Consider the following 15,403-nt stretch of genomic DNA (forward strand, 5'->3'; position numbering starts at 1 on the left):
CAACTTCTTTGGAACCGTAAAAAAAAAAAAATAAATAAATAAATAAAATATACATATATATGGTTACATATATTGGGCTGGAGAACTTACTTCTTTGCAAAATCCAAGGTCCTCTGCATTTGATGATGAATAAATAGTTTATTTATTAACAGTGCCTAAATGTTTTACTAGCAATATTTATCTTTACCACCAGATAAAATTGCAACTAGTCATTTAGTAAGTATATTAGAAAACTGAAATCGTAACGCTACATAATACAGATGTTTATACTTACAAGAGTGAGGATCATTTTTCGATAATTGAGAGCTGGCATCCTCTTCTGGGAGTCTGATAAAAATAAATGTTTTATCTTGTATTGACACAGGGAATGTTGGATTATCAGAGATATTCAGCTCTGCATCAAATATTGGAAATTGGCGTCTTGAGATTCTTAAGTGAAGATAAAATAATAGAGCAATACATTAACATCCAAAAATGTGTCCTCATATATTATCAGAGATAATGGCATTACAATAACTGATATCTGCTAATAGACAATAAATAAGATGAAAAGGCTACTCATATAGGCATTATAAAAAGCAAATGAGTTTGAAAATAGAACTAGCAAGACTGTAATGTTACATGTATCAGTTAGTCCCCTACCCCCAAGCAAATTAAAAGCATTAGCTAAAACTGCCAGGGAATTTACCATTCTGAGAATTTGACCTAGTCTCCTCCAGACCAATACAAGGGTAGGTATTATCCTCATTTCACAGATGAGTAGCATGAGGCTTAAGCAACTGCGGTGGGCTGCCTCCAGACACAGAGGTAGAAAGCAGAGGGCTAGGAGGTAAATCTGGGCCCTTCTGGCTCCATAGCCCTTTCCCCGACTCTTTGGGGCCTTTTCCATAGGCTTACATCACACTCTTTTCCACCTTTCTTTTGTGTGTATCATACATGTGGCCTCATTTTCTCAGTTGAACCAAGTATCCACATCTTCTCTTTGCTTCTATGCCCTCCTCCTTCTTTTGTTCTTATATTTCCCAAGACTAGCAAATCCTATCAGAAAACAGAGCATGGGGCAGGTGCCTTGTCATAACAAGGTCTCCCCTTGGTTATCTGGAAGAAGACCAACTCCCTGAAAAGACCTAATGGCAACCTTGCTTCAAAGCTAGTGGTACCCTACTGCCATCTTCAACCTTTCCTCATAGGGTTGAAAGGGAGGAAAAGGAAGAAGATCAAAGATCAAAAAGACAAAGATCAAAAGGTTTAACTGATTTGCAATAGATCATTTAATATCTGTTATTCACAAAAAACTAAATTATACAGTGCCTCAAAACAGATGAATGCCCTCAACTCTCACAACAGTTCCATGGGCAATGTCCTATTATTGTTATATATCCCAGATATATAAATATCCCAGAACTAAATCTGGGGGTGCTGAGAATCACCATGGAATTCCTGTTTTGCTTCTGACCCAGAACTTGAAACACTTCTAACTCTATGAGCCCCTCTCTGCTATCACTGGGATTCTATGTGACATTAAATATTTGGTGATGACAATTAAGAAGTAATGATGAAAGCAGCACAGCTCAAATGACACTAAAAGGGTTAATAAAAGGAATTCCTACGTTTCAGATAAACTAAGTTCTAAGAAATCTAATGTGCTTTAGATTCCTCCAAGATTTTTTTTTTAAGATTTTATCTATTTTTTTGAGAGAGAGATAAAGAGCATGAGAGGAAAGAGGGTCAAAGGGAGAAGCAGACTCCCTGCTGAGCAGGGAGCCAATGTGGACCTCGATCCTGGGACCCCGGTTAGACAAAAAGGATATTACACATCCAACTGCATTCTTGTGCTTAATGAATTAATATGAACCTACCATATCCGCCCTATCCCTGTCAATCCTTCTTATACTGCCATAGTCCTACCCAGGGCAGACGGGCATAGAGAAAGGAAGTTTTGAATGTTCTCATTTCTGCTGAAGCCAACCATGAAAATGTTCGAGCAACAAAACCAACATTTTGTAAAAGAGTGTCAAAAAACAAAGATAAATCTTGGCCCAATGAATAAAACAGTCTTAGTATTCTGGGATCCCATCACATCAATTACAGAGGGTCACTCTAAAGGTGTATGCAAAGACTAAGGGAAGAGAAGGATTCTCTTCTACTCTAAGGGGAATAATATGCCATGGGTACCACCAGGATTCATCACGGAAAATACCATATTCCTTTTTTTTTTTTTTTTGGCCTGGGGCTCCCCTTACAAAAATTAGGGGATAATTCTTCCCATTCTCCCTTGAAGTCTAATGAACTCATTTCCAAGTCTCTGTTTCCCTTGGGCTTATTCTAGTCTCTAAGCTTGATGTAATTTTAATTCATATATATATATATTTTTTTTAATCGGGAAAATACATTTGCTCTTAAATTTCAATAATTCATGCCGGACCAGTAATGAAAAACATTACCTTGTTTTTCTAATTCTGGGGCAAAGAGTGCGTATATGCCTGAAGGCCAGAATAAGTGTGCTAGAAGGGCACAGTAAACGTACCGCACTGAACTGCCCTAATAGAAAAGCTAATAGGTATTTTCTTACTTTGAATCTCTAATACAACAGAGAGAAAATGCAAAATTTTCATTATACTATACCTTGTGGCATTGTTCACAATTAGCTCAGATTCTGCTCTATGGTTTTTCTTTAGTTCAATAGCACAATTTCTTGACTTAAGAGTCTCAAAAAGATCTGTCAGCAAGTTACCAGGTTCGATGCTGGGCAACTGTCTAATATCACCTAAGAGGAGAATAAGATATAGTAGGTATTCGGTAATGGGGTTCCTGAAATTTAGAAGTTGTTTTTATTTCTCCCTACTGCCATGTGCTATAATTATAAAGAGTTATTCTAAGAAAAAAAGCGTCCCCCAAATTACTTAAGAACATCAACTCTTTAAAAACATTTAACAACAAAGCATTCAGAAGGAACAGTTGAGATATAAAAAACAGTGATAACACAGTAAGGTAACATCTGAATTGAACTTCCTTCATACCTATAACCCCGGGCAAACTGTCTAGGGGCATACATTTTAGAGAAAAACGTGCCTTAGAATCTCAGGTATATGGTATTCAGTCACTTACTCAATCTTGCTCACATCTTAGTGGACCTAGAAGAATCCATGGCCTCAAATAAATAGAGTGAACATATAAAACACAAACAAGCCCTACGTATTTGATAAGAGATAAATTCCCATAATATAACTAATCATGTTTGGCTTTATTAGAAATCTCTTGAAACAAACCAACCCTGGAGTTTAAAGAAAAAAAGCAAACCACAACTATTTTCTCAATGGAAACTGAGGAAATGCTTAAGCCATTAACAGAATCAACTGCTTACAGCACATCCTCAAAGACCTAAGAGAATTATTTGCATACAATTTGCTTCTCAAGGTATGATTCTCCAAGGCAGGATTCTCCAAGAAATCATACTGTCTACAGACCAGTGGTACCCAACCGAATCTAAATCTCACTGGAATGGGAAAGGATTTAAGCAGCTACTGATATCCAACTTGAGTTATTAGCGAAAATCATAAATGCACTCCTAAGTGGTCTATAGTTCAGTCTTCTTATTATTTCCAAACGATCTACATCATTATTTGCTCTAAGTGCGGGACATTTTTACTGTTTTAACGGTCATCATTCAGGTGATTAGCAGAAACCCCTGACAACTCTATTTCATTTTGCAGCTTGCTCTTCTAATATCCCGGCCCAATTGAAGAACCACCCGAGCTGATAGAGGGAGAGGTCGGACTGAACTCAGGGTGGGCTGAGGGGGTGGGCTCTAAGAAACGGCTTCCTGCCTGTAGGATATGGATACTGAAACAGTGAAATGGTGTAAGCCGGGCTACCAACTGCAACGCTTTGAACTAAACAATTAGGATTCCAACACTCTTTAACTTACCAAGGACAATAAGCTTAGAAAGTTTGGAGTGCTCACACAATAACTTTAGAACTGACTTGAAGATTCTGACGGATACCAAACTCCCTTCGTCCACAACCAGAACTCTAACTGAAGAAAACTTCCATGGACGGTTCTTGTCCGGGCTTTTCTTCTCCCATAAATAAAAGCTGTAATTGACCTACAAGCAAAGTATGGCATTTCTAAGTTCAGGTTATAAAGTTCACAGAACAAAATCTTAACAACATGTAATTTTAAAACAAAACTTAAATGGGGTGGGGTGGGGGGGAGGATGTAGGTAAAGCCACACAGGGAGACAGTCTAAAAAACTGGAGGACACACAAGTTAAAGCTTTTTAAAACCCTAAAGGGATGGACACACAGAGAAGTAGATCAAATAAATCTAACAACAACAACAACAAAAAGATCAAACAGTTTTAAAAAGGGTTTTCTGCTAAGTACTACGTGTGTTAACTTTCACAAGCTTCACACCCGGTACTATAGTACTGGCAGAATCTCAACCCTTCTCCTGTCGCTCTCGACCAGACAGAGCTCCCTGTTCTTTCCCATTCCCAAATAAACCTGCTGGCCTTCGGAGACGGCCTGGTCACTTCAGCCCTCCTTTCCTCCTAATCGTAACACTCCCTTCTGGAAATAAGGTTGCTTTCCCATCCTAATGATGAAAACACTATTTTTCTTCTAATAGTCTTAGTTCCCTTACGCCCCCAACATTTAAAAACCCACCCACCACCGCCAACAAAACAACTTAAAATTATTTATTAAAGATGTAATAATATTTACTATTTTAAAAATACAGATGAGGATGCCTGGGTGGCTCAGTTGGTTAAGCATCTGCCTTTGGCTCAGGTCATGATCTTGGGGTCCTGGGACAGAGTCCTGCATTGGGCTCCTTGCTCAGTGGGGAGCCTGCTTCTCCCTCTGCTCCTACCCGCCCCCTCATGCTCACTCATGCATGTGCTCTCTCTTTCTTTCTCTTGCAAAAATAAACAAAATCTTTTTTTTTTTTTTTAAGATTTTATTTATTTACGGGGCGCGTGGGTGGCTCAGTGGGTGGGCCACTGCCTTCGGCTCAGGTCATGATCTCAGGGTCCTGGGATCGAGTCCCGCATCCGGCTCTCTGCTCAGCAGGGAGCCTGCTTCGCTCTCTCTCTCTGCCTGCCTCTCCATCTACTTGTGATTTCCCTCTGTCAAATAAATACATAAAATCTTTAAAAAAAAAAAAAAAGATTTTATGTATTTATTTGACAGACAGAGATCACAAGTAGGCAGAGAAGCAGGCAGAGAGAGAGAGAGAGAGAGAGGGAAGCAGGCTTCCTGCGGAGCAGAGAGCCCGATGCGGGGCTTGATCCCAGGACCCTGAGATCATGACCTGAGCCGAAGGCAGCAGCCCAAACCACTGAGCCACCCAGGCGCCCCAAAATCTTTTTAAAAAAATAAATAAAAATTTAAAATTCAGATGAGGAGAAAAATCTGGAAAATAAAACCAGAGAACATTACATATATTGGTATACATCATTCTCAAAATGTTTCTACGTTGCAAGTATGTACAACTATATATGTACACAGATTTCTTAAATGGTATCCTATCTTTATTTAATTTTTCTACTGAAGCTAGATTCAACATGTCTACTATTTAGTAAAAGCCTTCATATTTTCCACCCAAATGCTTCAATTCCCTTCAATAAAACCCCCATTCTCTCAATTGGCCTTGTCTCAAAAGAACATCTGAATCGTGGCCAACTGCTTCCTTTGATTTTATATATTCAATCAGTTATCTTAGAAATGCCTGGTTGACATTTTCCACTATATTTCTGGTGTTGCCAATATAGGCCAATATAGGCCCCATCTATGAGCCTAGATTACTCCCACAGCCTTACAATCATGTTCCCCTATATTCTAACCCAAAATGGGATTGCCTGATTAATACAGGAATTTCAGATAAATGATAAATGACATTTTAGTACAACTATGTTTGATGCAGTATTTGCTACTTGCTTATACTGAAAAAATACTTTTATTTTTTATCTGCTCCATCTGGCAACCCGAAGCCCAAGGGATAAATAAATGGCATGCCTTTCCTGTGGCCTTACACTCTCTCCCAGCGTCCCAGACAGATATTAAGATACTACTCATTGATCAGAGTTAGAACATAAGATGAAACTTAGTAACAATGCGTCTCTAGCTCTCCTCTTCTAAGCCAACCCTTCAGACTAACCAGATGTGAAGGCATAATGAGAAAAATCATAAAATAATCAGAAGACTCTACCATCAGTGAGCTACACTGAACTTCTCTAGGGCTATGTTCACTCATGTGACAAATAAAGGTAATGTGTAATGTCCTTTCTGAGGTGGCTCATAGCTATATGATTCTATGTAATCTTCCTTAAAACTGCTTTCTTCATTTCATTCTCTTGCTTAGGATCCTAAATGGCTCCCCAGTAAACCAAGTCCAAGCTCCGTTAGGTATACGAGATCTATAATAAAGGAGGGAATTGTGGCACCACAGGAAGCGCAATGAGAGGGGAGGTCACAAACCTGAATCCAAGGGCCAGTAGCTCTACACCTGGTTCCGATCTTGGCCAAGTCATTTAATACCCCCAGTTTTCAACTGGGCTCTTCTGTAAAATGGAGATGATACCACCTACTCACTTCACTGGTTTACCAAGGATTTAATGAGATACTTTGCAAACTTTAAAGCTCAAGTTCCCAGTCTAAACCAAATTCAATTTCCATTATTTTACAGCACACACAATTCATTCTAATCAATGCCATCACCTCAAAACCATCTATCCACACTATGATCATTCTCCTCAATGCCTGTGGAAAGGCCTTCCCCCTAAACAAAACGTCCTTCTCACCTGAACCTCTCTGTCCTTTACAGTCCAAGTCAATGATTATTTCCTTCAGAAATCTTCCAACAACTGAGTTCCTTGATCTATAAAAATCACAGGTCAGACCTAGAAAAACCTTTTCAGTTCCTGACAAGTTTAAAATTCCATGAGTTCTAACTACAGCCCCAACTATGTTTTTCGAGCATATCAATTCATTTGAAAATTTTATTATGTGACTGTGGGCCATGCGTTGTTGTGGGTCAAGGAGCTAAAGAACTGAACCCGATGATCAAAGCATTCACTTCTATGCAGTTTTCCTTCTATAAAATAGGATAAAACGTTGTCCTTTCCACACAAGTGCTTCTCGGAAAAGGTCTGTGGATAATAACATGCCTGTAAGCAGCCCCACCCCGATAAAGCTTGTACCAGAATCTACACGGACTACGACGTGATGCCTACACTTCCATTTGGCCAACTTCCTTTTCACAGCAAGACTTTCTCCATGAGAGAAGCAGGTTACTGACTGACCTTCCCACACCAGCTTCCGCCTCCCTGCAAACCAGTTGCAGTTTATAGACCGGCTGCTCTGAGTGGCTCTGATCTAAATGTTCTACTACAAAGAAGGGAGCCCTAAGACATCCAAGAAGTACCTACTGAGTGCCATCAGGAAGAAATTTAAAAATGGGCAAAGTTTTACCTGACACAGTGTGTAAGCATTAAAACCAGTTTTCTCCCGCAGTAAGCCGGCTGCTTTCCCAGTCGGGGCAGTGAGTAACACCTCTAGCGCCTTGTCGGCCTTCGGAAGACTTTGCTTGGTAAAGGTGATCCATTCTTCTGGGACATCCTGGTCCTGTTCAAAATCCTCACAGGCTTTTTTTACCTCTCTTTCTTCCAACTGCTCCATATGCTTAAAAAGCTGGCTAACGATGGTGGTCTTCCCACAGCCGCCTTTCCCACTGATGACCGTCACGGCATTGGAGCAAACCATTTCCAAAGCAGCCACTTGACCCTGGTCCAGCTGAGCTTCATTTATTTCTGCGTTCACGTCATTTTCACCGTTTTCCCAAATGTGGTCACCACTGTCCTGGGGGTCCAGAACATCCACAGAGTTTTCTAAACTTGATTCGTCCGGTTGGCTTTCGTTCAGCGTCTCGTTGCTTCTTGAATTCTCAGGGTTCGTGGTATGAATTAATGACAGCACCCTCTTGACATCCACCCGTAAATGCCACGGAGGCCTCGTCATCAGGTCACATATCGAAGAGGCAATGCCTCGCTCAGCCTGGTAGAGGTCATAAAGGAAGACACAGCCCTTCTCGTATGTCACCACACCAATGTCCTTCAAAAACTTCAGAGACTGCCAAGCCTCTTGGAAGGACATCTGGTCTGACAACTTAGAAGTTAAGTCAGCTTCTTCAATGCATGTGTGCCCTTGGTCTCGACATATGTGCCTCAGTTTTGAATATATTATTAATGCATTCTTCTCCAAATCACTCATCAACCAGAGAAGAGACTTGCACTGACAAAATGATGTCCAACTTGCCTCGCACTGCAAAAGCTTCAGTTCTGTGTAGGTTATCTTTAAGAAAATAAAATTCAAGTTGGTTTATAAAAATTACAAATGTTGATGAATATTATCAGAATTACATGAAACTGTATTATTTGTTAGTAATGCTTAAGTCCCAGAGGAAATGTATATCAACAAAATTTGGGGGAAAAAAACTGGGTACATAATACATTACCAAGTTTTTGCCATACTGTAATTAAAGATCTATATACATTTTTAATTAAAATTATATTTTCTCAAAGCAATACACATGCAGTTTTCAAAGTCAAATAACACTATGCAGCTTCTCACAAAAGATAGGAATCCCCTGACTCACCCTTTCCATGGCTTATAAAGTCAACACTGTTCTAAGTACTGTTTATACTAGCCTTTTTTTTTTTTTAATTTTTGCTATTTAATATTAACTCCCTCCTATGGTAAGTCTTTTTCTAGGGAAGCTCTCTCTCTTTTTCTTTTTTTTAAGCTCTCTATTTTTCACACCATCGCCTCCACACATGCTTCTCCTCTTCCCATCTCTGAAAAAAAGTTATACATTTTGTGAATCAATTTTGGTTAAATCGATTTTAGGATTCACAGCTGAGTGACAGGATATACTACAATTATATTAACTTTTGTGTCAAACTCTTGCATATATAGTGAAGTTCATGACTGCCTCACTTTCTTGGCTTGTTTAGGTTTTGACATCCCTCTCAACCATTCTGCCCAAACTCTGCTGAAGGGGCATGAAACTTCCTTCACCATGATCCCCTCAGTAGGTTCTCCACCAGCTCCATTTCTCTCCCCCACCCACAGAGACATCCCTCCTGGAGCCCTCTATACATTTTATGAGCTAAAATGTGTCCCTGCAAAATTCATATGTTGAAATCCTAACCTGCTAGTATGTCAAAATGTGGCCATATTTGGAGATACAGTCTTTTAATAGGTAATTAAGTTAAAATGAGGTCACTGGCCCTAATCCAGTATGACTGGTATCCTTACAAGAAGGGCAATTACAACAGATAGGCCCAAAAAGAAGATTATGTGAGGACTTGGGGAGAAGTGTCTTCTCACAACCATGTATAAGCTAAGAAGGACTCAGAAGAAACCAACCAACCAACAACTTGATTTTGGACCTAGAACCTCCAAAACCATGAGAAAATGAATTTCTATTATTTAAAATAAATTTCTATTAATAAAATTCTATTGTTTAAACCCAGACCATGGGGTGAAGCACCAACTTAGAGGGTTGGCAGCCTCAGCCATCTAATACCTCACTAATGGTCTTTATTCTTGATGGTGGTTTCCATACTGAACAGCAGGATTTCAAGTCTCCTGTTCCCACTTGAGTCTTAGTATGTGCATTGTTCTGTCTCTCTTCTCTACTGGATATATATAGTAATCTAATGCTCCAGAATTTCATTTTGCAAGATATACTGAAGTCATCATCATTTGACATAGGGAACAAATGCATCATTTCAGTATTTCTCAGATTGGGGGGAAAGAGGTTTGGAAAGCATTCTTGGGGATCCAAGAATTATCTCAGAATTTTTAAACTGTATTTCACTTGGAAAACCACCCATAACCAAGTACTGCCAACATTTTAGTGCTGAGTTTGGTTTCCAACACCCCTGAAGTCTCATAGTGCCACTCCTCCTCTTGGTTTCTAATGGTAAGAACAGAAGTGGATTCATATTCATATGTAAGTGGTATTATTGTGCCAAATAAAAATTCCAATCATATCATGATGTACCACAAGAGTAATGAAAGTTTTCAAAAGTTCAAATAGAAAAGTGAGGGATTAAATGGATTTGCCAAATTACTAAGAACTTGTGTCTTCAATGAGATCTATATTCACATTGCAAATGACCAGTAACCAAAAAGATGTTTTCTATTAAATTAAATTATATAATTAAATTATTGACAATTTCAATGTCATCAATTCTTTTATTTTGTTGTCCTTCATAAATTTCCTGCATAAGAGCTACAAGTATAAGAAGTTCTAGTTGGTTCTAACACTAAAAGAAAAATCAACATTGAGATCCATACAAATTTTCTTCCTCTGAAAGAGATGCAAAAACTGTAAAGTTTGTAAATGTAAAGTTGTAAAGATGTAAAGTTTGAGAAATCCTCCCTTACACAAGATTACTAAAGTGAGTGTCTTACTTACTTTACTAAATCCAAGTTTCCATGGATGCGTACCTAACATCTCTTCTATGTCTTCCAACACCTTCGTAGAACCCGAGCTTATGAGCCGTTTAAAGTGTCGAGGCAGAAGAACTGGAAGGAATTCCATTACTTTTGGAAACTGCAAAGCTGTCATTACATTTATAAATGGAACTACAGGATAACAGAAAAGAACAAATCAAAACATACAGATGAGCTCACAGAACAACGATGTGATGAACGTCCTTCTGGAGCACAACCAGTTCCAAAAATCCAAATCAAAGAGAGATAAATAAATTTACTTGAACCAGCAAGAAAATTGATTGTATTACAACAATCGATTTTGCACTGAAGTGGTTTTCATCATTGTACGTAACTCCAAAATTTATGTTCTTCGAATGCTTAGACAACCACTCCTGAGCCTCCTGTTTACTTTTGTGTACAATATAATCAGAGTAAAATTTGTGATTCCATTTATAAAGATAAATTTAAAGCTAAGCACAAAAAATAAATCATTGACATATTAACCTTTATAATCATTTTTCTGTTATCAAGATTCTTTTGTCACTGATGTCATTCGGTGATGTCCTGCCAAATTTATTTCAAATAATTAAGAAATGAAATATTGCATTCAGGTGAATGTCCAGATAAAACACCATACTAAAAAATTATTTTATACCATTTTGGACTGAAATCTTTCCAAAATGGAATACTCGTATTCTTCTTTTTCTCTTCTGCCTTCTTAAACAGAGTAATAACTGGAACTGAATAGTTAACAACTGAATTTTTTTTTTTTTTAAAGATTTTATTTATTTATTTGACAGAGAGAAATCACAAGTAGTCGGAGAGGCAGGCAGAGAGAGAGAGAGAGAGAAGCAGGCTCCCTGCTGAGCAGAGAGCCCGATACGGGACTCGATCCCAGGACCCTGAGATCATGACCTGAGCCGAAGGCAGCGGCTTAACCCACTGAGCCACCCAGGTGCCCCACAACTGAACTTTTTCTTAATGACTCAAGGTAATCCAATTCACACAAAAGTCAGAGAGAAACATAGCTTTAGGGCTGGGGAGGAACTGAAAGGAGCTTAAAGATCCTCTCTCCCAACCTCTCCACCTTAATGATGAGGTAACCTAGAAATTACAATGACAAACTCAAAAGCAACAGAAACACATTTTCAAAAACAGATTTTAAAAAAGAATAGTGTGCCAACATACTATAGTGGTGATATCTTAAAACACATTAGCCATTAAGTATTTCAATTACAATAAAACTGGATGATAAAATCCCACCTACTCGTGTTTTCCACAGGGAGGCACATCTCATTTTCCAGTAGAGACTCTTCCTCTTCATTCTGTGTAGACTGTTTTTGACCCTTCTTTCCAGTTTCCTTTTGGAACATTCTTAATGTTTCCCTAATATTTCCAAAGTTGAGGTTTTTATAGCTTGATACAGCACTTACCCATGCTAAAAATTTATTTATATAATCACTGGAGAAATTGCAGTCTTTAAGAAACAGGGAACAGATATGTTCTTGATTTGGCGGTGACATATCACACTGTAAAAAGTAAGATGGAAATCCTTGAACTTGATAGCTCCTTGATCCCACAGGTTTCACGTGCACTTTCACTCGCCACCAAGGACCCGTTACTGGAAAACGTCCAAACACGTCACATTTCTCTTGAGTGTTTTCATCACAAATTACAACTTAAAAAAAAAAAAGTTAATTTAAGACATTTTAAAACCTCTTTTTCAATGCTTTACCAAATCTACCACTCTGTTCCTCCCCACAGCACCCTGTACAGATGTTTATTAGGGTATCTACATATACATTCCACTTACCCATTTATCAGTCTCCCTCCACTGTGCTGTAAGCTCTCTAGAATAAGATAATGTTCCACTTGTCCTTGTATTCCAAGAGGTACATATGGTACATGGCAAGTCTGCTGTTCGTCTTCTAAAAACAGCCACCTCTCTGCTATTCTGACCTAAACCAAAAGTGACCTTCATGCAGTTTCTAAAATATCCCATGGTCCCTCCCCCCCCCCGGCCCACCACAGGGCCTTTACGTAAGTTGTTCCATCTGCCTCAAATGTTCTCTTCCTTACTGTTTACCCCCATTTACTACTGACCTCTAAATTTAATGGCCACTTCCTCACGAAAGTCTTCCTTGAATCTCAAGGTTATAACCTCTCAGAGCAATACTTATTATTCATTCTACGCATTAAGTAATATTACAGTTACTTCTGTAATTATTTTTTAAAATGTCTTATTTTATTCACCAAAGAACAAGCCCCATTAAGACAGAAACCTTATTATCTTACCGCTCTTGGGTATCCCCCCGGCAACAAACAGTACCCTGCTTGGAACATGGTATCCAGTCACTAATACTTTTAGGATAAATGACTAAACCCTCCACAAATACTTGAAAACTTTCTGTCTAAACTTGTGTTGCCCACTCACATGTGACTATTTAAATTTAAATTAATTAAAATTAAACAAAATTTAAAATTTCACCTCCTCAGTTACACCAGCTACACTTCAAGTTCTCAAGAGCCACGGGAGGCTGGTGACTATTGTACTGGACAGCGCAAATTCAGAACAATGCCATCAACACACAACACTTTTCTGGTCTTACCCGTAAAATTTTCCTAGCTATCACTCACAACGTACACATAAAAGGTATTATTCATAACACAGGAAACGGCGCAAGATAAGCTCTCATCACAACGTTACTGACACAAAGTTAATGAATCCACAATGCCTTGAGGTGTTTGTGTGTGTGTGTGTGTGTGAGTGTGTGTATTTTCTAAGTAGCTGGTAAATAAATATTTGTCTCCGGGTAGGATAGGAAAATAGTTTCAAAAACTCTAATTCTGGGTATGAATACAGGCTCGACAGCCAACTGTTTCCTGGACTATAAAAATAAAACTACTTCAAAGAGTTGTGAACATCGAATGAGATCAAACACGTTGAGCACAAGCTCAAGTCACGTATTCTCAAGTCACGGCTATTGTTACTTACTTACCGAATCCTATCCTAAGTAGGAGGAAACAGCTAGGCCATCCCCAAAACACGTCTGCTAGCAGCAATGGGGCGTCTTACTTAGGACGAGGCCAGAACGGGAAACATTCCACCCACCAATCCCATCCCCTCGGGGTAGGGGGCTTCCTCACCGTGGAGGCGCCCGGGGAGGGTACCAGCCTTGACGCCCCCACTGCAGAGCTCCTCGGCATCCACAAACTCCAGGTCTTCATCCTCCTCCACGTCCTCCTTCAGACAGTCATCGTCCTCCGCCAACAAGTCCTTGGGTGGGAGCAGAGGTCCCTGCAGTTCCCGCAAGGGCTGACTCGAAAAAGCCATATTATTCCCCCTGCAGTTTTCCCCAAATTCCGGAAAACCCGGGCAGGGCACACAGCCAGGATCCGCCAATCAGTTCCGCGAATTAAGAACTTCCGGGAACGCCCCCACGGCGGCGAGCATGTGCGGAGGGGCGGGGCAGCGGCGAAGCTCCTCCCCAAACTCCCACGGAAGGCGGGGATAAGACCCTGGAGGGGCGGGATGAAGGCGGGACGATTGGGGGTTTGGAGAAGAACCTGCGCACTCGGCATCCAGAAGTGAGGGTCCGAGCGGTACCTGGACTGCACCGCCCGCTGGGCAGCGTCAGGTGTGGCATCCGCAGAACTTATCGCACTTCCGGAGAGAGAAATGAGAGGGAAGGCCGTGTCTAGAGAGCCTGGAGAGCCCGGAAAAGCGAAGCCCTCCCCAACACCCTGGAACGAAAGCCCAGATGCACTTCAGAGCAAACGGCCACCACCCAAAGCACAGAGCCGCGAATCTCCAGATGGGAGACCCGTTTACTCAGGACTGCTTTTGTCCTCCGTTTCCTTAAGGACTTGAACTTATGTCAGCAAAGGCTCTTAATCAAGGTACAGTTCTCAAGGCTCCATTCTATACACACCGTGTCGAGATCTGGGGCAGGGACCCCAGGATTCTGTCTTTTTTTTTTTTTTTTTTTAAGATTTTTTATTTATTTATTTGACAGAGAGAGATCACAAGTAGGCAGAGAGGCAGGCAGAGAGAGAGAGGAGGAAGCAGGCTCCCTGCTGAGCAGAGAGCCCGATGCGGGACTCGATCCCAGGACCCTGAGATCATGACCTGAGCCGAAGGCAGCGGCTTAACCCACTGAGCCACCCAGGCGCCCGGATTCTGTCTTTTTAATTTACGTCCCAGGGTTGTCTATTTTGATGCTCAGCCAGGTCTGGGAACAGCTGGATTACCTGACATTCAAAGTCTTTTCATCTTTTCTTCTCTGAGTACAAACTGGTCTCCCAAGCTTCTTTAAGCTGGACTACACCTGCTCACAGTGGGGGCAAAACAAAACAAAACAAAACAAAACAAAACAGAAAAAAAAAAAAAAAAAAACACCTGATTATAGCCAAGAGTTTAGAGAAGGACTGGGGAAGGGAAGTAGAAGAGAAGCACAGTGGCTTAAAAACTTTATTCTGGAGCCATGGTTTCCACGCCTGCTGGGGATACTGTTTGAAAGTCCTGTTACTCTTTGAGGAACACCATAACATATATTATTCTCACTATTTTTGTATTGTTTATTATGGAATTACTCTATTAGTAATAAACCCAAAATAAGTAAGCAGACACTGCTAAATCCTAAAGCACTTTATGATTCTAATATACATGAACAACAGCCAGCACGAAAGGTTTAAGAAAAATTGTGGGAGAAAAATACTAAAATTGATTTTTCCCTTTGGGTACAAGTATGTCCCTTTGTTGCTTTTAGAAAAACTGTGTTACCGCTTACAAAACACCATTGTTTCCAAGAATCCACTATGTGAGCTTGAATTCCTTCCTTAACACTCCTAATGGCTATTGTTTCCGCAACACTGAATCTGCTCTGTCACACTACTG

General features: G+C 40.0%; 1 protein-coding gene across 2 annotated transcripts in view; it reads right to left on the reverse strand.

Annotated features, from left to right (window-relative positions):
- Positions 1 to 13,907, reverse strand: part of HELB (DNA helicase B) — a 35,338-nt gene extending 21,431 nt beyond the window's left edge. Inside the window, exons 1-8 of one of the 2 annotated variants that reach the window (XM_059402523.1) lie at positions 13,654 to 13,733; positions 12,320 to 12,465; positions 11,774 to 12,184; positions 10,487 to 10,656; positions 7,474 to 8,352; positions 3,929 to 4,106; positions 2,626 to 2,767; positions 275 to 429 (exon numbers count right to left, since the gene is read on the reverse strand). In XM_059402523.1, coding sequence (XP_059258506.1) covers positions 275 to 429; positions 2,626 to 2,767; positions 3,929 to 4,106; positions 7,474 to 8,352; positions 10,487 to 10,656; positions 11,774 to 12,184; positions 12,320 to 12,323 — 1,939 coding nt within the window. In that variant the 5' untranslated portion in view covers positions 12,324 to 12,465; positions 13,654 to 13,733. Of the gene's footprint in view, positions 1 to 274; positions 430 to 2,625; positions 2,768 to 3,928; positions 4,107 to 7,473; positions 8,353 to 10,486; positions 10,657 to 11,773; positions 12,185 to 12,319; positions 12,466 to 13,653 lie in introns of both variants that reach the window. The other variant, XM_059402522.1, reaches the window with a different exon arrangement.
- Between the last annotated feature and the right edge of the window lie 1,496 nt (positions 13,908 to 15,403).

Source organism: Mustela nigripes, chromosome 6 (genome assembly GCF_022355385.1).
Source record: "Mustela nigripes isolate SB6536 chromosome 6, MUSNIG.SB6536, whole genome shotgun sequence".
NCBI lineage: Eukaryota > Metazoa > Chordata > Mammalia > Carnivora > Mustelidae > Mustela > Mustela nigripes.